General features: G+C 32.1%; 1 protein-coding gene across 2 annotated transcripts in view; it reads right to left on the bottom strand.

Annotated features, from left to right (window-relative positions):
• Positions 1-4,890: 4,890 nt before the first annotated feature.
• The window catches only part of LOC127736631 (ubiquitin carboxyl-terminal hydrolase 37-like), a 43,210-nt gene continuing 24,657 nt past the window's right edge, over positions 4,891-23,443 (bottom strand). For both annotated transcript variants that reach the window (XM_052247192.1, XM_052247193.1), the window contains exons 12-22: positions 22,131-22,262; positions 21,236-21,400; positions 20,221-20,313; positions 18,931-19,048; positions 18,176-18,274; positions 15,156-15,255; positions 13,498-14,421; positions 11,126-11,220; positions 8,997-9,066; positions 7,781-7,919; positions 4,891-7,138 (exon numbers count right to left, since the gene is read on the bottom strand). In XM_052247192.1, coding sequence (XP_052103152.1) covers positions 7,081-7,138; positions 7,781-7,919; positions 8,997-9,066; positions 11,126-11,220; positions 13,498-14,421; positions 15,156-15,255; positions 18,176-18,274; positions 18,931-19,048; positions 20,221-20,313; positions 21,236-21,400; positions 22,131-22,262 — 1,993 coding nt within the window. In that variant the 3' untranslated portion in view covers positions 4,891-7,080. The remainder of the gene's footprint in view (positions 7,139-7,780; positions 7,920-8,996; positions 9,067-11,125; positions 11,221-13,497; positions 14,422-15,155; positions 15,256-18,175; positions 18,275-18,930; positions 19,049-20,220; positions 20,314-21,235; positions 21,401-22,130; positions 22,263-23,443) is intronic.

Raw genomic sequence — 23,443 nt, 5'->3', positions numbered from 1 at the left:
TCGGGATTAAAACAAATGATAATTGAAAATAAAGTAAAAGAATTTCAATGGAGATCAATGCACAATATTCTTTATACTGAATGTAGATTACAAAAAATGAAACTCTCAAATGGAAACTGCCATATTTGTCAAAATGACAACAATATAGAAACCCTGCAACACTTATTTTTTAGTTGTAGTACATCAAAGTTAATTGTAAACAAGCTTCAAGAAATACTTATCCAATCAAACATAGGAATAAATACTCCTATTGTTGAAAAGGACATGATATTAGGAATAAACACAGGAATATTCAAATATGACAATTTTCTAAACACATTTATTACATATTCTAAATGGACTCTATGGAAAATCAGGAATTCAATAAAATACAACAAAACACCTATAGCACCACAAGATATTTATAGTATTTGGAAATATAACTTCAAAATTAATTTGAAATTTGTTCTTCAATTAAAAGGTATAGACATCATCGATAAGACAAAATTGAAGTCAGTGATAATGAAAATTTAGACAAAAAAATATAATAAAAGCTTTAAACGAATGTTTTTATGGTTTATCATATAAGACTATAGATCTTATCAATATATACATATAGATTCTACCACTGCATCGAGTGTGATACGATATTTATCCACTCGAGACAGTTAAATTTTCAAATTTAAAATGCAAGGCTCGCCGAGCGTTTTAAATATTTAAAATTTAACTGTCAAGAGTGGATAAATATCTTATTACACGAGATTTGGTGGTGGAATCTGTTTCTCTAATGATTTTCAAACAATACGCAGGCAAATTTATTCCTTCTTTTCGAATGATCTGCAAAAAGATGTGTTCTTTCTATGTGACTTCATCAGGCATGGTCGCCTTTTTTCATGCCGTCACAATAGGAAATTCAGAGGAAAGCAAGAAAATTCGACGTCATAATCGGATTTTAACCAATGAAGAACTGAGATCAAACGAACCACACGTTGATTAAATTTTTTATATACAACGGGTGCAGAAAGGGATAAATTGACGAAGAATTAGAGAAATATATATAAAAATGATATAAAAGTGTTAGCCTTATGTGTGTTGCGTTCAATGCACATCTTTTGTATGGATATCTTATTAATTACTTACTATGTTAAAGTTAAGGTATAGAGTTAGATGCTTCTAACATCATGTGAATGTATTTTTGAAACTGATTGTAAATCCAAGGTAAAAAGTGGACTACATTTTTGGCCTTCTATTACCCCTGGATAGATGGCTCATTTTGTTTTGTAAACAGGGACCCTTAGTCTGTTACCTGGACAACTCAGGTAATTATATACAGGAAATATTTAGGAATAAAACGTTTATATGTGTTAAAAAAAAAAAAAAAAAAAATAATATGGAGGAAATCGTCCGATGATTTCTCCCTAGAGTTATTGCCCTTTAATGACGATTTTGACTTTTTTTTTTGTGTTTTAAATAAATACTTTAAATCACAAAAATGATCAGTAAGGCAAGATCTACTAACATGTCAAATGTTAACTGTCACTCTTTATAGGAGTGATTGCCCTTAAATGAAGATTTTTTTACCCTCTTTTGTGTTTTGAGCAAAAACTAAAGAAGATAAAGAGAAACTAAACAGACTAAATGATTAGCATTACAAGATCAACAAAACAGATTTTTGTCATGAATTCCATTCTCGTCTACAATATTTGAATGTCCTTTGTTGAATATGCACATAGACCAATGTGAGCAACACAGGCTCTTTAGAGCCTCTAGTTTACTTTGTTTTTTTTTGCTTAATACCTATCTGATGAACCTGACAGTGATAAGTCAAGTCCTTGCAACTGATTTATAGTTTGTTCAATTGCTGTTTGTTGTACCCCTTCACAGACTATGTGGTTGGTTAAGCACTTACAGATATATAAATTTAGTAGTTTGTGTTTTTGGGTTGCTGTCTTTTTAGCTCAACTGGCCCAAAGGGCCAAGTGAGCTTTTCTCATCACTTGGCGTCCGTCGTCATCATCATTAACATTTTTACATTTTGAACTTCTACTAGATAACCACTGAATGGAATGAAACCAAACATGGCATGAATGTTCCTTATGAGGTACTGACCAAGTGTTGTTACTTTGTAGCCGATCCATCATCCAGATGGCCGCCAGCAGGGGACTTCTTTTAACATAGGACCTTATGGACAATACATACAAATGTCTTCTTTTAGAGAATCACTGAATGGAATGAAACCAACCATGGCATGAATGTTCCTTATGAGGTGCTGACCAAGTGTTGTTATTTTGAAGCCGATCCATCATCCAAGATGGCCACCAGCAGGGGACTTCGTTTAACATAGGACACTATGGACAATACATAAAAATGTCTTCTTTAAGAGAACCACTGCATGGAATGAAACCAAACATGGCATGAATGTTCCTTATGAGGTGCTGACCAAGTGTTGTTACTTTGTAGCCGAACCATCATCCAAGATGGCCGCCAGCGGGGAATTCGTTTAACATAGGACCCTATGGACAATACATAGAAATGTCTTCTTTTAGAGAACCACTGAATGAAATGAAACCAAACATGGCATGAATGTTCCTTATGAGGTGCTGACCAAGCGTTGTTACTTTGAAGCCGTTCCATCATCCAAGATGGCCAACAGAGAGGGACTTAGTTTAACATAGGACCCTATGGGAAATACATGCAAATGTCTTCTTTTAGTCAACCACTGAACGGAATGAAATAAAACATGGCATGAATGTTCCTTTTAAGGTGCTGACCAAGTGTTGTAACTTTGTCGGCGATCCATTATCCAAGATGGCGGCAAGCGGGGGACTTCTTTTAACATAGGACCCTACATACAAATGTCTTCTTTTAGAGAACCACTAAATGGAATGAAATAAAACATGGCATGAATGTTCCTTATGAGGTGCTGACCAAGTGTTGTTACTTTGTAGGCGATCAATCATCCAAGATGGCTGCCAGCAGGGACTTAGTTTAACATAGGACCCTACGAGAAATACATACAAATATTTTCTTTTAGAGAACCACTGAATGGAATGAAACCAAACATGGCATGAATGTTCCTAATGAGGTGCTGGCCAAATGTTGTTACTTTGTAGCCAATAAATCATCCAAGATAACTGCCAGCAGGGAACTTAGTTTAACAAAGGACCCTATGAACAATACATACAAATGTCTTCTTTTACAGAACCACTGAATGGAATGAAACCAAACATGGCATGAATGTTCCTTATGAGGTACTGACCAAGTGTTGTTACTTTGTAACCAATCAATCATCCAAGATGGCTGCCAGCAGGGACTTAGTTTAACAAAGGACCCTATGTGAAATACAAACAAAAGTCTTCTTTTAGAAAACCGCTTAATGGATTGAAACCAAACATGGTATGAATGTTTCTTATAAGGTGCTGAACAAGTGTTGTTACTTTGTAGCTGATTTGTCATCCAAGATGGCTGCCAGCAAGGGGAGAAAGTTTAACATAGGACCCTATGGGAAATACATACAAATGTTTTCTTCTAGAGAACCACTGAATAGAATGAAACCAAACATGGCATGAATGTTCCTAATGAGGTGCTGACCAAGTGTTGTTACTTTGTAGCCGAACCATCATCCAAGATAACTGCCAGCAGGGGACTTAGTTTAACATAAGACCCTATGGGAAATACATAGGAATGCTTCTTCTAGAGGAGCATTGAATGGAATGAAACCAAACATGGCATAAATGTTCCTTGTGAGGTGCATGAAGTGTTGCTACTTTGTTGCCGATTTACTGTTCAAGATGGCCACCAGGACTTTTTATTAAATACGGGGCCAATATTAAACCAAATTTGGCCTCAATCATTTATTAGGGTATGTTATTTTTACACACACTGAAATGTCTCACCTGTTTTACTTATCGTAAAATTTATGTTGAAAGTCTGTAATATGAAGGTTTTACTACAAGTATCACATAAACTTAACATTAACAATGTTCTATGAAAATGAGGTCATGGTCAGATGAACCATGCCAGACAGACATGTATACCTTACAATCATTCAATACACCAAATATAGTGGTCCAATCGCTAATAGTACCTGAAAAACAGACCAAACCACAAAATCTTAACATTGTCCAATGAACCATGAAATCAAGGTAAAGATGAAACCTGCCAGTCTAACATGTACACTTTACAACCATTCCACACATCAAATATAGTTGACCTAATGCTTCTAGTATCTGAGATACAGACTTGACCACACAACTTTAACATTGACCAATGAACCATGAAAATGAGGTCAAGGTCATATGAACCCTGCCAGACAGACATGTATACCTTACAATCATTCCATACACAAAAATATGACCTATTGCTTATAGTATCTGATAAACTGACAAAATTAAGAAAACTTATCATTGACCAATGAACCTCGAAAATGAGGTCAAGGTCATATGAACCCTGCCAGATAGACAAGTACACCTTACAATCGTTCCATACACTATCTTCCATGAAGTACAGAAACTAGATGATTGTTAGATTTTTCATCAGCTGGTTTAGTACCTTGAGCTTGTTTTGGGTAATTTTGAGCATTCTTTTATCAGTAATATTTGTTACTTATTTGTAATTTTTTGTTTATACTTATAATACCACTATTTAAAGAGTTGAAATTGCTTTTCCTGCACTTGTTTTTATTGTATGTACTTATATGTATGTTTTGTAAATCAACTTGTATAGACTTGATATATTGAAAAGACACATTTCTATTTGTTGTTGAAGACTATGCTGCCCTATTTGTTACTTTCACCATTGGGTTGCTGTCTTAGTGTGGTATACCCCACAGCTGCTTTTATTCATCCTGGCCACACACAAAAAAAACTTTAATAATCATGCATATCTACAAGTAAACCCATTAGAAATATCTGTCAATATAAACATTTTGTTTTAATACCACTGAGAAACATATAAAATGCATTTAAATCTCTATATTAACAATAATCAAAACATATGTATACATGAATGCATTTTAAATATTTATATTAACAATAATCAAAACAAATCATAAATAGGTAAAAATATACTTAACAAATTTTACGTAGAAATGAATTTAATGCATAGAATAGAAACTAAATAATTGACTATGAAACACATTTTAGACAGTTAACATTTAGAAGTTCAGTTGACCTCCAAAAACATACCATGCTATAGTAAATTCTACATGTACATGTAGAATAGAGAAATATACTGACCTATAATTTCAAAATTTCATTTTAATCATATTTAAACACTGAATTTCTGACTTAAAGTGCCAGTATCAAGTTAGTCTATACTTATAATTACACAAGGGAAATAACTGGAATTTCAACCACACCGAATGAATGAATGAAATTTCAGAGTTATCACAGGATTTTTGTGATTCCATGAATTTCAAAAGCCCTATAGTTTTGTGCCTAGAACAACAGACATAAAACTTCAGGCTTTTTCCAGTTAAAGTGAGAAACCTTAAAAGAGTTTTAAGTAAAAAAACTTATTTATTTTAAAATCAACAACAATTGCTTGAAAATTCATGAAGTTAATAAAGTACTTTTTGATTTTCTATTGTACATTTATTTATACATGATAAATTGTAAATTTACACAAGTCTTTGACTTAAAAATTTACCAATATTTGTCATATAAAATTTGAATGCTTAATTTCATTCTAAATAAAACATAACATTTTAATAACAAAACACAATAAATGTAAGAGGGTCTGGATGGGTGTCTTCCATTTCTGTATTCTTAAATTTTTGGGGTCAATTTCTTGTTTTTTTGGCCCATTCTCTATTCATTATATTTTGGCTCTCCATGCACTTTATTCTCTATTTCTTTATTTTTACTCCCCCCTTTTTTTTTGAGTGCTCATTATTTTATATTCTGTAAACCCTATCCAGACCCTCACATAAGTAGCCGACCATTGATTATCATATATTTGTTCACTTCATTCCCCCCCCCCCCACCTTAAAAAAAAAAACAATTGACTAACACGTGCATTTCTTGTGGTTATGTAAACTCTCGAATTTGCAATGTCTTTATTATTGCAAAATTGCTACTGAAAAGGAACATGTATTGTAAAAATAAAAACTTGCATTTTAAATTTTGTTTGCAACATTTGTATGCAGCATTTACTGAAATTGTAATCCAATAATTGTTCATTCTTAAAAAGTAAATTTAAAGCAATTTTGTCCTGTTTAATTAAATTCTCTTATGCAAACTGTAGAATATGTTGTGTTGAAAAAAGAAAAATGAACAGTATACATTTTAAAGTATAAAACTAAAAAAATATAATCTGATTAAAAATAAAGGTGGCAGGTTAAAGTTTAGAACCTACGTAAAACTGTAGGAGATACTAGGCTGACAAATGTTTAGATTTGAAGAAATGGTGTCCTCATATTGCTACAGGAAACTCCAAACATAAGTAAAGAGGTGCACAGCTACATGAAGTTTGAAATAATTCTGTCAAGTGTGGTTCTTATGTAAACTGAAGGATTTTTTACATTAATAAACCACCTCATATGTTATTATTTTAAGTTCATGTGCTACTACAGGAAACCCAAAAAATCAATAACATTGAAATATATATATATGAACCAGACATGACACACAGTGTAAAAAAATCCGTTGTGCTTGATTCTATTCCTTTATAAACTGTAGATAGCTATATAGTTTTTGCACAGACACAATTTTGTAACAGACAGGACAAAAACATTATTTTCCCAACACATGTTGGGGGATGACATAATTAATTTGTTCGAATAGCATTTCCTTGACCTTTGTACACGTTGTAATTAACCATCACTTAATTTAGTCAACTCTATTTTTCAATGTTCATATTTGTTCTCTGTATCTTATATGTCTAAGGGCTATTCCATTAAAATGTATGTGGGAGGGTAGGAAGGGACTTTCAAAATATCCCTACAACCAAGAACCATTTTTTAGATAATTTTGTATAATGGTAATAGATGCATACTGAAAAACGACCCATGACCCACATTCAATAATCAAACTTCCCTTCCTACCCTCCCACATACATTTTAATGGAATAGCCCTAAAAGAAAACTAATCACAAAGTACATCATTTCTTCTTGTTAGCAAGGACAGCATAATGGTCCTTCAAGTCATCAAATATATCCCTGAAAAATAAAATACGAACCATTACCACATCATTTCAGACCTGCCAACTATACCGATTTATGGGGGATATCCCCCACAAGAGGCATTGACTTGAATTTTGAAATTCTTTATTACATAAACTGAACACTTCAAAACAGACATTCAAATGTCAGAGTTGAAAGTGAATTTAAGCATATATATACTCATTTAAACAATATAGTGCCAGGTGGATTAAAAAACATGTATGACAATATACATGAAAGAGGAGCAATAGGTCCTCTTGCGCTTAAAAATCCCCAATGAAGATTTTAAAACGTTGGCAGGTATGTCATTTTTACTTAAAGTTGTTTTTTAATTACAGACTTCCCTGTTTCATGTTTACAAAACTGTTCTTTATTTTCATAAATTATTTTTGAACTTGAGAGTCATTTTCAAAAAAGTAAGAAGATACTAATGATGCTTTCAAAAACCATAGGTTAAAGAAAGAAAGACCGAAAAATATCACAGCTTAAACGAAAAAAGACCAACAACAGTGCACAAAACACAACACAGAAAATTAAAGAATCAGCAACAGGACTGCATCAAAAACATGAAAAATTTAAAGGCTGTTTAACACCTGATAACATATTATCAATCATTATTTTGATTATAAAATAACTTACTTGTTCAGATAGAAGAATATGTATCCACTTCTCTCACGTTTGGTTCTGACATCAGTTTCTGTTGTTCTTGATACATGTGAATCATCACAGCTAAACCAACTGGCCTTCTTAATATCATACACATCGCTGACGTAATGACCTAAATCATACAAATCACTGATATAAAAAGATGTTCGGTGAGTTATTTTTCACTAACTTTACCCCCACTTAATAAAAATATGTTGAAAATTTCATATATATGTGCAAAACATTTTCCAGATAAAAGTTTACAGCAAAAAAGAAGTACAAAACTCAAGAAACTGAACATGCTGAAAACATGTCTCACAGTACAACAGGGCTAGAAAAAAACAAAGATTACTTGTATTGGAATCCATTTGGACTTGTAATTTCTTTTAAAAAGATGCATTAATTTTTAACATAAAAAAATTTCAGGAACTGGATAATTTATAATTCCTCTTCTTTTATTTTCTTTCTTCCTAATTTCCACTCTTACTATCTGTTGCTTATTATTTTTTCTAATTTTTTTCTTTTGATCTGCTCTACATAATATGTCTAATATTTTCAACTATAATGTATTTACAATTATGATATTTCATATCTTACATGTATGAATTATTGTATTATTACAAATATATTGTATGTATGTCATGAATTATATGCTTTGTTGGAAATAAAAAAAATAAAAAAAATAAATGGAGAATGCATCCATGGGACACAGATGATGCCCCCGCTTGCATATAACATTATAAAGGGACATAACTCCAGAACGGTAAAAGTGACCCCACCCAAATTCAAACTTGATCTGTGTTTTGTGGTAATAAGCATTGTGTATAAGTTGCATAACATTTGGTTGAGGCAATTTAAAGGTAGAGAACGGAAACCAACTTCGAGACACAAGTACGGACAGACAAGGGTCAACCTTAATTCCCCCTCTGCTATGGCAAGGGTATAAAAATGAACTGATACTTGGACAATGGATCTTAATAATCCAAACAAACTAGTTCCTGTAAACCAACAAATTTTCATGAGCGATTTATTTTAGCGACGTAGGCGAGTAGCAAAATAGCGCAAATATGTAAAGGATTTTACTACATCAAGTAAATTTGGAAATCGTGAAATTAAATTCCCGAGAAGTGGGATAGAAAGGGCTAAACGCAAAATAAAGTATCGTGAAAATAAGTTGGTTTACAGTAATCTAAAGAAATGTGCCACTTACCAACAACAGAGCTGCTACCAATATGATTAACAACACTGACTAGGCGATATGAATATGGTAGTTCTCCTTTCTGCAAAAAAAAAAGGGGATTATTCATTTAAATACTTGCATCAACTGGAAGATTTTTAGTTTTCCCTCATTTCACCATTGGCCAAGGTACTACTTAATAAATGGAGAATGTGTCCATGGGACACAGATATTGCTCCCGCTTGCATAAACGTTATAAAGGGACATAACTATAGAACTGTAAAAGTGACGCCACCCAAATTCAAACTTGATTGTGTCTTATGGTAATAAGCATTGTGTATAAGTTTCATAACATTTGGTTGAGGCAAATTAAAATTGGAGAACAGAAATGAAAAATCCAGCAATTTTTTGATTTATAAAGGGCCACCCAAATTCGAACTTGATCTGTGTTTTGTGGTAATAAGCTTTGTGTATAAGTTTCATAACATTTGGTCAAGGGAAACTAAAGTTAGAGAACGGAAACCAATTTCGGGACGTACAGACATACAGACGGAAAAGGGTAAACCTTAATGCCCCTTACACAACGACGGGGGCATAAAACTTCAACTACAGTGTGCCCATGTTAGGTACCTTGACAATAGTTACAATTGATTCTTTGTGTGTGGTTGAACAGAACTTAAGTTTTAGAGCTAATTTCCTAATGCATGTATATTAAGACTTTGGTTGGCTTGCTTGCTTTGTTTGTATAAATGTTTGCTCAAGCATTGTAATTTAGATTGGCATATGCAAACAATATAAAAAGGCAGAGTTAAATCTGTATACATTATATTTAGATTTGATTGGAAATTATCAAATAATCAAATTCAACTATATACATTAGGATATTAGCTCTAATGCTCTACCCTTGTACTAGAAAGAGGGAAACTTTTCCAAGGTTTTTTTTTTTATTTATTTATTTCATGAATAAGATTATTCACATAAATTGATCAGTAACTTAAGGAATATATATGTCAGGAACAAGAATAAAGAGCTGTGCCATGAGCACATGATAGGCCAGTCGCTTTTTCAATGAATAAAGTTCCACAACTCCTCTATGTCATATCAGAAATTTATAAAAAAAACTAAAGGGAGCTTATTTTGATAGATATAAACCAGTCACCAAAGTTTCATGAAAACTGCTCAAAGCACTTTTGAGTTATTTTCTGAAAGTTAGAAAATCCCACCTATTTTTATGAATAAAATCCCATTTATAACTAAGAAACGTTAAATCAAAGATTTATAAAAATCGAAAGGGAGCTTATGTCAATAGTTATAAACAATTCACCAAAGTTACATGAAAATTGGTAAAAGTGTTCTTGAGTTATTGTCCGACATATTGACGACGGACAGACAGATCTAGAGGTATACCATAATATGTCAAGTGAACGGGCGTATAAAAACTCAAAACAGAACCTCACCAACCGGTTTGGACTGAAACTATGTGAACAATTCAAACAACATATGAAATTCATCATTATTCAATTGGGGACAGATAGGGACGGCATGGGTAGTGGTTTGGAATTCAAAAGAAATCTTACAAAGTATTAGGTAACTTCAAAAGACTATACGAAATCTGTTGGCTTTTTTACAAAGAATAAAAGTAACAAAATTCATTCAAAATACATGGGGTTCACCAAAACCAGCCCAGAACAATGTTTTTGGACCCCTGCACCCCTTTTGGATTAACTATTCGTAGAAATATAATTTCATGGAACACTGAAAATCTGTCTTTGTATTTTAAATAATGGTTATTTTCATCCCAAAATACTATTTTAAGGTCTTGTGCAGTAAGTAGCTTAACATCTGTGTGCAGTAGATTTCTTTGTTTAGTTCTTTGAGATAATTTTTTTTTAACTCTAATCAAAAAATAGTAAGCAAACCAGAAAAAATGTTTGAGGCATGTTTTGACTTCCAAAAACTTGAAAAATTCAGGTTTTGTACATGTTGTAAGAAAATTACTTGTCCATGTATAAATTAAAATTTTTGGGGAAGCACAAGGGGAGAAATAGACTTATGAATCAGATTTAAAAAGGACTGGTATTTAACTTATATTATTTGCATCAAATTATACTTATTGTACCATATTCATTATTTCCCCATTATCATGATTATATGCTTTATACCTCATTATCAATTCTAGGTAAAATTTCCTCCAATTCTTTCATTAAGCTGCCATCAGGATTGTAGTTCTCTTTATCCCATTGTTCCATTAGAAAATCTGGAATGCGTAAATTTACATCTTATAATTCAAATTGTTTCAATATGACAGTATTTCAAATATTAGCTAATGAAACTTATTCAAAGGCATCACCTGGTATTCTTGCCAATAACAGGGCCTAATCTAGGATTTTGGAGAGGGAGAAGTGACTTCTCCTTCCATGAGAGAGAAGGGAGAAGTGGTCAATTTCTTGGAGAAGTGAGATTCCATTACTGTTTCGGTTGCATAGTGTTCCCGTTGCTTATCACTAAGGAAATTGTTTTATATGCAATAAAAAATACGTATACTTGCAGTTTTTTCATGTTATTGTACAAAATGTATATATAGAAAGTTCTTAATAAAAAGGTTTAGACAATATAGTTGTTATTTATTCATTGATACCATTTGTACTGTCAACTTGAATTGAAGTTTGAATAAAATTTGTTGCTTGTGACATGAGGGAGTAGCCTAGTAATATTATGATGCATTAAATTATTGTGTATCTGCCTCAATTTATTTTTAAATGTCCAGAAAAATATGACTCCCAGTTTACCTGATGAATTTCACATGACTGGGAATTTAATTTATATCATGTATATCACCACTTGTCATTATTTTGTAAAACATAAGTGAATGTCCAGGACATCATGTTACATGTAGTTGTAAATTGAGATTCTCATTAAAGATTGTAAGCCTATAAATGAAAATATCTGTCAATCACATATTAATTAACCGATAAAGAGCTAATTTCTATCATTTTTTAAAGATATCTTCCCTATGAACGAAATGGTTGTGAAAAAAAAATGCACTGCTGATCACAGCTGGTCGAGTGTCGTACGTTTGCAATCACATTATCCATCAGCTGTCTTTCTACCTTTTATATTTCAATTTTTATTCAATGAATATAATAAATCTACCGTTAATTCCCAACCTTAACCTACCGAATAGTACAATTTGATCGACTCGTAATAAATAAAAATAAAACAAAACAGCTGAGTGATTACGCAACATCCTCAGATAAAAATCATCGTAAAATGATAACTTTAACAGACGGTCAGTTTTCCTATTGAATAGTTTTGAAAGTTATATCCGAGGATGTTCAAAGTCGCCGTTGTATTTATTTAATTTGATCGTCGACAGTATTAGTCCTGGGTCGTTTCGAAAATCTCGATTTTCCTTGTCAGTCGCCATTTTTTTTACCTGGGAGACTTGTAATTCACAAATTGTCTCCCTTTTACCGATTCATAGCGATTTGACTTCACCATGAAGTCAGTCGGCTGGCGAGATTTAGCGATTTTCAAAATTCTTTGGCGACTTAAATCGTCATTTCGCCGGCAAGATTATGGCCTGCAATAATAAATTGATACACTGCAACAAGACTACTTACATGTAGTGAAAATTGGATGTTGGTAAATCTTGAAATTTGGAGCATCTAGCCCCCATCAGATTTTCTCTATCTATTATGTTTTTTCAAGATTTAAGACAATAAGTGCATTTTATCCCCTATGTTCTATTCCTAGCCATGACCAGAATGACCAGAATGACCATCATGTTTGTTGACTCACCATATACCTAATATAAAAAGACCACAAACTTTATTCTAGATACCCTAAGGATCATTCACCTCAAGATCTTTTGACGTGAGATTCCAAGTGATGGCAATATATATCATGATATGAGCTGCGTCAGATAGAAATCGTCCTTATGCAAATGCATGTATACATGTACATACATGTATAAGACTTCTATTGATTTTGGAACATTCAAATACAAAATGAAATATTAATTTTGGTCTGTTTTGTAGAGTTCTTATAACAACTCAATTTTCAAACAGTTATAGATTTTCCATAGAGATTTTTTCAACCCGAAATATGTTAACAGGTGTACTGATAAACATTTGCATAAGGTAGATGTCTACAACACAGCTCATATATAGCTCATGTGGCTTTATGGCTAGGTGAGCTAAAATAAAAAAATGTTGTCTGTTCTACCTTCAATCATTCTTTAGATTGCTTTGTCTGTTAATTTACTACAAAAGTACTTATCATTATGGGTGTTAATTTTCATGGTTTGTCTGTCATTCATTATCTTTAGTTTTTTCCGTTTGTAAGATATACAATTGTGTAAACATATAATATTGTTCAAAGATAACTTTGAGTTATAAATGTTAATACAAGATGAACTTCTAAGAAAATGCAAACACCCACAATTTAACAATTTGAGTAGATCCCTCTCCCATGTTTTTATTTTGGGACAGCCCTAGCGTATAATAATAACAAGTTTTCATTTAAATCTTACCATCCTCTTCTTTACAGAACAGGTCTACAATATCTGTGCCCTCCTGTGATATACCTTTCCCAAGCTGTGGACGATCAACATTCTTCAAAGGTCTTATGTCTGACGACGTCATTTCATCTACCATTAAAATATTTTCTATATCCTTTGATAATTTTGGTTTTGATTCCATGTTGGTCAACCGACTTTCATCCTGAGAGTTTGAATTATTCGTATTTTGTTTGTCAGAATCACTATCACTAATCTCCATGCACTGATCGGAAACATTTAAATTAGAGTTTGATTGCGTACAATTTTTGGACTTGATTTTTGAGCATTTATCAGTCTCGCTGTCTGTGTTATCAGAAATAAGCATGACTTCATTTTCATTACTGGCCTCATCCTCTGATTTTATATCGGCATCAAACATTACTCCATTACATTGGATTTTTTCCTCACCAATTGTACTATCTGACAAATTTGAATTAAAGTTTTGTGAGATCTGTTTGCCTTGAGAAAGTTTCACGTCTGATGAATTCGAATGGAAATAAGAATTTTCTGTTAATTCATAAGTAGATTTATTTTCACATGACTTTAGAGGCGAGCAACCGTTCTCCAATTTTATCCCTGAACTACTTTCCGGCATTTTAGTATCTTCTATATTATTTCTATGTGCTGTTCTAAAATACTTTGAGGTAACGCTATTATCCTCTACACCATTCATTCTAACATCATCGTCCCTAAAAAGTTCTTCAGCCACTGCTGACCTATACTTCTTTCGGATGTCTTGGGATTCATATGAATCTTGCATCATTTCAGAGCTACATTCCTTTCGTATATCCTCTGGCGTATAGGAATCATGCATCATTTCAAATTCCATCATACTTCTCTTCATAGCCAATTCTATTTGTTCCTCTTCTGTCATGGATCCCAATTGTTTGTCATAATCTGAAATATGATAACTGAATGTTTTAAAATGTGTTATATCAAGATATCTTGGCAAAAAAGGGAGGAAAGAATGTTGCTACTTTTTAGGTTAATTTTCTGGGTTTTGATTGGTGATTGGTTACAGTCTCATGAATGTATATTCCACATCTGATATCAACAGTGGAATTAAAATTAAATTTAGTTTAAATTTGCATAAACATACAATAACCACTACTTGTATCCATGGAAATCATTGTAAATCATACCACATCTTCTTATTTTTATATTTTCATTACCTTTTGTGTTTATTGTAAGTTAATATTTGGTTTAAAGATAAGCCATGGTCAGTGGCTATGCTTTCAGACATACACATTATCCTGTGTGTGTATTGTTACTTTACTTTTTGGTTTATGTACATACAATGATCCTTGGCTGAGCTTTCAGTGAATACTATGACCTTTACTTGAACTTTAATATTTGATTAATAGACATACCATGGTCAGTGGCTGTGCTTTTAGTCAGACTATGATCTTTACCCTATTGAGTTTATAGTAACTTTAATTTTTGATTAATAGACATACCATGGTCAGTGACGGTACTTTTAGTCATACTATGATCTTTACCCTATTGAGTTTATAGTAACTTTAATATTTGATTAATAGACATACCATGGTCAGTGGCTATGCTTTCAGTCATACTATGATCTTTACCCTATTGAGTTTATAGTAACTATAATATTTGATTAATAGACATACCATGGTCAGTGACGGTGCTTTCTGGATCATTTCTGCTCATTTCCAATACTTTTTTAAGATCTCCATCTTCTGCCATTCCATCTACTTCATCAAGAAAGCCCTATAGATGAAACAGAGATCCTCATTTAAATTTCTACATATAAAGTAGGGATGTCAACGAGTACTCGAGTATCGCTCAGTAGTACCGAGTATTAAATACCAAAATGATACTCGACTAATCGGTTTCCTGTAATAATGTTGTTGCCTTCTTAAAGAAATAATATTCTTATTAAGAGCACCTCCCGGGAAATTTAATATTAATCATAATTAATCAAAATTACGTTTCAAATGTTTGCGTTTAATTGTCATTTAAAAATCCTCCAAACATAGGTGGACTATGAACAAGAGCACCTTTCCAAGACTTACACTTTTAGCGTAGCGTGTCTGAGTCATTAAACTACCTCTGTACCGTCAGAGCAAATATTTTCATCAGCAGGACTTTTAATTACGTAACCAAGCTGAGAATCGACTCATCACAGAAAAAGCTGACAAGATAATATTACTTAATAAGAACAATTTTGTTGCACCCTGTGTCGACCCTCAGAAAATGGTTAAAGGCATCAGTAAGTTCTAATCACCACCCTTTGCTGATCATTAAATGTTTTTTTTTTAGGATACCCAATTACTATTATTTGAGTAATCTTTTTTTCTATAGATGTTTATTAATTAATTGATTAGATCATTGCCAGCTTACATAATTAGTATATGGTATACTAGTAAATGTCCTAGGACTATTATCTAGTCCTGGGTAATAAAACTGAGGGTTTACGTCCATAAGACAACGTCCCACAATACGTAAAATGTGTATAATTTTGTGTTTCCATTTTGTAGATGTTTTTCCGAGCGAGTACTCGAGTATCGCTCGGTAAATCAAACGAGTACTTGATTAGTAAATCTTCACAGAGTTGACATCCCTAATATAAAGTAATGATATAAGTTTTTTTTATCCAGGAGGTCCTTTTGGTATATAACTGTTTTTTACCAAGAAAGACCTAAAGATACGGAACAGATATTATCTTCAATAGAATATCATGGTAATAATATAAACTAAATTGTCCACCTGATAAGGGAAGGATTTACGGAAAGACAAGAAACCATAATGCCCCCTATGATTATTCAAAAAATCTTTGCATTCACAAACATTTGACAAATAAAGTTTTAACATTTTTATTATAACAAATATGTAAGTAGAATAACAGACTGGAGGATTGCTGTGCTGTTGTCATCCTTTGAAAACATATTTTAACACTTGCATCTTTTTAAATAGCAACTGATACAATGTATATAACTTGCTTTATGATTATGACATCAAAGTTTTCAAATTACAATAAGTTTCATAAAAAAAATTATTTCCTTTTCAATTAAGTCAAATCAGCTTTCTTGCTACACATTGTCATCTGTTTTTCAAGGTGTGCATAGGTTTGTTGATCAACCTTCCCTTTTCATTTAAATTAGCTAGGTCTTGATGACTGAAAGTTTTAGATAACAAATTCATTTATTTTCATGGGTACCAATTTACAAGGATTCAGGAAAAATTATATTCCTGGATAGTTGATTTCATGGTTGGAAAAATTCTGCATACAAGACTATAGAAGTTATATAGATACAATGGATAAGCGTGGATTCTTGAAAAAGAAACCATGAGCCCGGAGGGCGAATGGTTTGTTTTTCATGAATCTACGCTTATCCATTGTATCTATAACTTAAACTATTGTGTTAATTTCTTTTCAAAATTAAAGCCTTTTCTTAATTAGAAGGTATTGTAAGTGAGTTTAACTAACCATGTTATCGTGTCCAACGATGCATTGATAAATCTCAGATCACAATTAATTGGTTAACAAAATACAAATATAACACTTCTACCTTTAAAGATCTTTAAATTACCAGGCATATGAATATTATCTGTTTATACAAAATATTCGAAATTATTTCTAATAAAATTGAATATGGAAATGGGGAACGTATGAAAGAGACAACAACCCGACCAAAAAGCATATATAAAGTATATATAATAAGTATGTTATCGAAATTTTTCTAGCACTCTAGGCACATCACGATTTTCTCGCATAGGAATTTGCGAACAAACCTTTGTAAAATTATGTAGTAAAACAGATGAAATCATACTATATTTATTAAACAAAAATTGACAAATAGAATGTAATCATTTTTTTTTTCAAACATGTGAAATAGCCAATAATAATTACAAAAAACGGTAAAACTCGCTATTATTACAAAAATATCCACTGTAACATGCAAAATTAGAAAAAAAACCAGGATAACTTAAGAATTGGAACAACAGAGAGAATACAGGGATTCGAACCTAAACCGACAAATCCCTATCTTTAACTCATTGATTTTAACCATGCTAACCTCGCGGCTACCAACTCATACTATACGACTGCCTATTGTGTCTATATAAAGGTACAAACCCTGTGTGTCCGATGAACCGATGTATATCAGATGTTCATTTAAATATATAAAATAGACATCTATAGTGTAACCCATTGGTAGCCGAGAGGTTTCGTCGATGTGTTGATGCCAGTCACACATAACAGATTTCAAGGAAGGGTTCAATTCCCAGTGAAGGCATATAAAAATTACAAAAATTAAAGGTAAGTTTTTAAATTAATTCCATTAGTGAACAGAAATCAGTAAATTAGCCAATTCAAACTTAATGAAATTAGGCACACAAAGGAAACAATTGAATATAATTTGGTGAGTCCATTTCAGTTGCAGATTTATGAAGCGTTGATTCTAGAAAAAGAATCCACGGTAAATGAATAGGCTGACGTCACCACAATGGTTTAACATTTTTTATATCATATGCGTCACAAAATCCAAAAATAAAATTATTATCTCACAAATAACAGTGAATCCACAGTATTGACCCCTTTCCTACTTTGAAGAGCAAGTAAAGGGAAGGAGCAAGGAAATGGTTAACCTGATTCCTCCTCTTCTACATTAAGAATGTAAAATTTTACCTGGTTCCTATCATTAGCTTCTTTTAGACTCAGTTCTAAAGCTTTGGCTAGTTCAGGGTCATCAAAATCATCATCTAGTGTCAGTTTTCTGTCTGTTATCTGAAAAATACAAATTTCTAAATGATAAATGACACTTTTAAAATATACCACATTTCCTAGCATAGACCAAATATTTTTTTATTTTTTCCAAAATATCATTTATCATTAAAACAATTTATTTTTTACCCCCCAAAAAAAAAGCTTTTGAAGGGTGTGTTGTACATGTATCTGACTTCAAAAATCCCCCACATTCTATGTGTATTTTTGCACACATAAAATGGATATTCTAACATAAATGATCCACAATGCAAGTCCAAAAATAAAACTTTCCTTCTTTCAATTGAATTGCTCTCAATTTTCGTTGCCATTGGACTGTTAGTCCAGGGTACCATCAGCTCAATTGTCAGTTTTTTGTATTGAAATAATTTATAACATACTTTATTTAAAATTTTCTGTTGCTAAATTAAAAAAATTATTAAGAAACTGAGGTTTCAACTCAATCAGGCAAAGTTGACTTTGATAATTTGAGCTTTACTTTTTAGGTTCCTTTTGGTCATAAAGCTCATCATGTTTGGGTTTGAGAGTTCCCAATAAATCCAGAAAAGTGCTTTGAAAACACAAAATTAATATAATATTTTCGTTGATAAGGCCAGCTAATGAATGTAAGTTTCTTAAATATAAACTTTTTTTTCTTATCATTTGTTCAAATTACTTACAATTTCTGGTTCCTCTTTGAGTTTTTTATATGGTGTGCTGGTTTGTTGTGTAGAAGCTTTGCTGGGGTCGTCATCATTATTAAAATCTGGTAATGCTCTACTCTTTTTAAATCTGAAACTGTTATAAAGAGTTATAGCATGATTATAATTGAATACTGTGTATTCATTTATTTCCGTGGGTACCAATTTTCTTGGATTGAGGAAAACATGCATATTTGTTGATAATTGATTTCATGGTTTTGCCAAAGTCTGCATGCATTCCTGTAGAAATTTGTTGGAATTTCAATTTGTGGTAACCCTGTATCAATAAAAGCCACGAAAATTGGTATCGAACGAATAATATCAAGACATAGTTTATTCAATTATTTTCCAACCAATAATGTAAAGAAATTAGACAATAAGCAAGAAATAAGAGGAAAAAAATCGTGAGGTGGTTAGTTTACCTTCCGCCATGTTTGTTATTGATATTGTAGAGGGCGCTCTTATCATTTTTCAAACTAATAATTTTACCCAATCCATATTAATAAGTTATTTTTATTCAATATCAAATTAAAACTGATAAATTTAAAAGTTAAACACTTCATTGATTTAAATAAACTGGTATCTGCTTGAATGAAACGATACAAAAAAAGTAAAAAAGACAACCGTAAACCAGCTTACGATGTGTAAACTACAAAACGTAATCGGTTATTATTCGTTCCGTTTCCGTGTTTCATACTGACAAATATGTTGTATATTAGCTTAAAACCCTTCAAACATTAATGTAATAGATATATTAAACACTGTTTTACATAAAGATGTAACTGTTTTACTTTCAAAGTCGTATTATAGTGATATCTATGATGTACAGATTTCGACTCTCACCGTTTTTTTTCTTCTTTTACACATGCTATTCAAACTTCCGGTTTAAATATACACAAGTTTCTAAATTGTTTTTTGTGTGATTTTAACTTAATTTAACAATCGTGAAGTGTTCTAGAATCATTTATAAGCAGTTTCAGCTTCTGTTTGATGATGGAAAACAGGTTTTTCCAAGAAAATACTGCAAATGACCATGCACGATTTGAAATTACCGGAGTTTCATTAGACCTTTTCTAACAGTTACAAAAAGTTTTTTTACCTGAAATTTCGTGCAGAGAAGAGGGCGCGTACTATGTACCAGTGCGAACTATACAAGCCCGATTACGTTAGTGATTTTCCTCACAAAATAATTTTTCTTGTGATTCAAATTGGAAAAATATTTGTTTACCATACACCTTGAATGTTTTGTTGATTTTGTTCAATACATACTTTGAAGGGTTTGCTGAAGGGTTCATTACGTCCAGTTTTCTTCTAGGTGTGTTTTCATTCTTTTCCCTGAGTGGACTGTCTGGCACAGTAAGACTGAAAAAAAAATTAAAATGAAATAAACGAATCAATAGAAATCCTGGATTGTTGGTAAAATGAGCTGTTATTTGAGCCATTATGATGGTGTGGACATTAATTAATCACTTAATTTACCTTTTTTTACTTATATATAGAAATGCAAGGTTAAGGATGTTCGCTACTCTGTTTCTAGATAACAAGCTATTTAAAAGACTGCTATAAATTGATAGTATATGAATGAAGGAACTAAAAAAGCAGAAAAAAATGAAGGGTCCCTGTGATTGTTTTTGAGATATAAGCCATTGAAAATTTGCCGGGAAATGATTCTAGATTTTTCATACATTTAACATTGGACCCTTTTTCATTTCAAAAACTATAAAAAGATAACAAGGATTTTATAAGATTTTCAAATTTGGCTTTTTAAAACGGTTTTTGTATGGACATCCTTATGACTGTTATCTGTCTATATTCCATGTGTTTTCTTCAGGAACAGTACGATAACCTATATTTTGAATCAAATACTACAAAAGATAAAATTATCAATCACCTCTCCGCTACAACTTGATTGAAATGGTTTAATATGGGAAAATTTCAGGTTTTTTCTAATTAGGAACGGGGCAGATATTCAGCTCTTAAATAAAGACAGAAAAATCACTGGGTTGGATAGCTTTGTATTTTTTTCTCTCGTTTGATAATGTGTAAATTGGCACTCTTTTTTTTACTTGTAGCACATTTTACCTTCTAAGTTATGGAGGAGGGATGGATAGGTAAGCTTGCCATTTTTTCTCCTATTTGGTTATGTGTAAAATGGCACAAATTTTTTATATTGACAACATTTTATATTTGGTTCTGAAGGAGGAAACTTTAGCCTTGCATTTGTTGTCTTGTTTTGGTATATGTGAAACGACACTTAACTCGTAATACTGATAACACCTTTTACCTTTTAGGTTCTGGTGGAGGGATGGTTGGGTAAGGTGGGCGTGTCTCCTCTTCACAATGAGATTGTAGGGTGAGATATCGTGGAATGGTTATATTCTGTCCTGCCTTCGCTTGGCGAGACATCATCATATTATAACTGTATCGCTTTAGATGTAAAACTAAAACTCTGAAAAATAAAACTATGATTGATGAGTCACTCCTTTTTTTAAATTTTTAGATTTTGCTTTTTGTTTGACTAATCATGTGAACAACCAATTTTTATGCATTTGAAAAATCAACAGCAATGACAACATCAAGAATGCATCTAATTGAGTATTTCACAAATGATAAACAAATGCCTATAATTGCTTACATCCACTTTATTTTAACTTTGGTGGATAGTTATCTCATTGGCAATCATACCTCATCTCCTTATCTTTATAAACACTATTTGTTCTTGGGTGCTGTGTGTCATATTAACTTTTTGTATATTGTTTTAGCATAAGTCAGGTCATTGGTATAGATGACTTTTAAATTTGTGCACTTTCCCACACATTTCCTGTGTCACAATGCTTTTTTTTATTACGTCACAGTAACCGATTGTGAGATGGCATTTGTTTATGCCATCTGACCTTGGGTCAAGAAGTGTAACTCATTCATAAAAAACAACTTGAGATTGGTGTATTTTCATTTGAATTGTTTCCTATTTTGTGATGTCTGGGTCTCTTAGAGCTGACTATACAATATGGGTTTTGCTCTATTTTCACAAAATTTAAAGTTGGAGATATGATAGTCAAACCTGTTTGTCAGGTTTTATTTTCACATTTTTAGGGTCTTATGATGATCTGTCTAAAAGATCAAATTAGCATGAGGTAAATTTTATCTCAATCGTGAAATGAGCGAAATTAACCCCTCACCTTGGTAATTTGGTAAATTTATGAGAGACAGCAGCTTTGTTACAATTACATTTTTCACAAGTATATTCTATATTTTCTTTCCGTAAAGACAATTCTAGGGCATCCTGTAAAGATCTAGGATTGGTTGAATCTCTGGAAAGTAAAATAAAATATTTAAGAACAACATACAATATTAATGACATTACCGTCTTTTGGTATGTATAGTGCGCACATTTATACCCTGGGTCATGTTTCTTGTAAGAGGGATGCGCATTATACATGCCTACAAACATTTTCTTAGCTTTTTTTCAGGTCCGAACTCCGACAAATAAAAAAACAGGTGAAGTGAAGATCAGTGAAGAGTACGGAATTTTTTGCCAATACCTCAACTTTTATTATGTTTTACAAGTTATATTTGTAATATGTATCTTATTGTACTTGATATGTCATGTTTTATTCAAATAAAATACATTTTATATCTCTGAAGTTACGTTCGTTTATCGTGTAAATTTGTCCATCTGTTTGCAATCCGGAAGTTTGCCATGTCTTAATAAAGACACCATGAAGCTTTTGTTGTCGGTTAATTTAGGCTCTGTGTTTCTTGTGGTCATAACTTACTGTTTTGTATGTGTTCATCATGGAGAGTAGAAGATAAGTGTATGAAAATTGAATAAACCACGCTCATTTTGAAAAGATAAACCACCATTTTTTTTAATGTATCAGGTGATCGCCAGTCATGTGACTTAATATTGTAAAGTGATGATTTAGTCTATGAGAAGTTTTTTTTTTATAAATGCGTTTTCTACTTTGTAACTTTTAAATAGTAACAACTGTTTAAACCGTTCAAGAAATTATGATTGAAAACATGATTATCCCATAATTGTAACCTGAACGAATTTAATTAGGAACAAGGTGAACCTGTCATGCATGGATTGTTTTGACATCAATTAGACCCATTGATTGAGGTGTGATAATCCGGATTAACAGCTAGAATCAACAAACAAAAAATTAAATTATGAGATTTTAACAGTTTATTTCAGCACTAATTCATAACATAAAATTAAATAATACATAAAAGATAATACAATTTCGTATTAGTTACGTATTCCGTATGGAATTCACCAACATCGGTGACCATTTAAAAAACTTCCAGTTTAGACTTCCTGTTTGCCAACAAACGACAAACATTAACTTGTGGGTTATAAAAAGAAGATAACTATTAAAATTCTTTATTCAGCTACAATAAATTCTTTCCATGATATTAATCATGACTTCTCATTATTTCCTTGCCGAAAAAAAATCACGCTCAAGCAACATTTTACCGATTTTGGAGC

The sequence above is a fragment of the Mytilus californianus genome, unplaced genomic scaffold (assembly GCF_021869535.1).
Source record: "Mytilus californianus isolate M0D057914Y unplaced genomic scaffold, xbMytCali1.0.p SCAF_34, whole genome shotgun sequence".
Classification (NCBI taxonomy): Eukaryota; Metazoa; Mollusca; class Bivalvia; order Mytilida; family Mytilidae; genus Mytilus; species Mytilus californianus.
The sequence above is the reverse complement of the archived record's forward strand: the minus strand, read 5'-3'. Positions and strand labels throughout refer to the sequence as shown.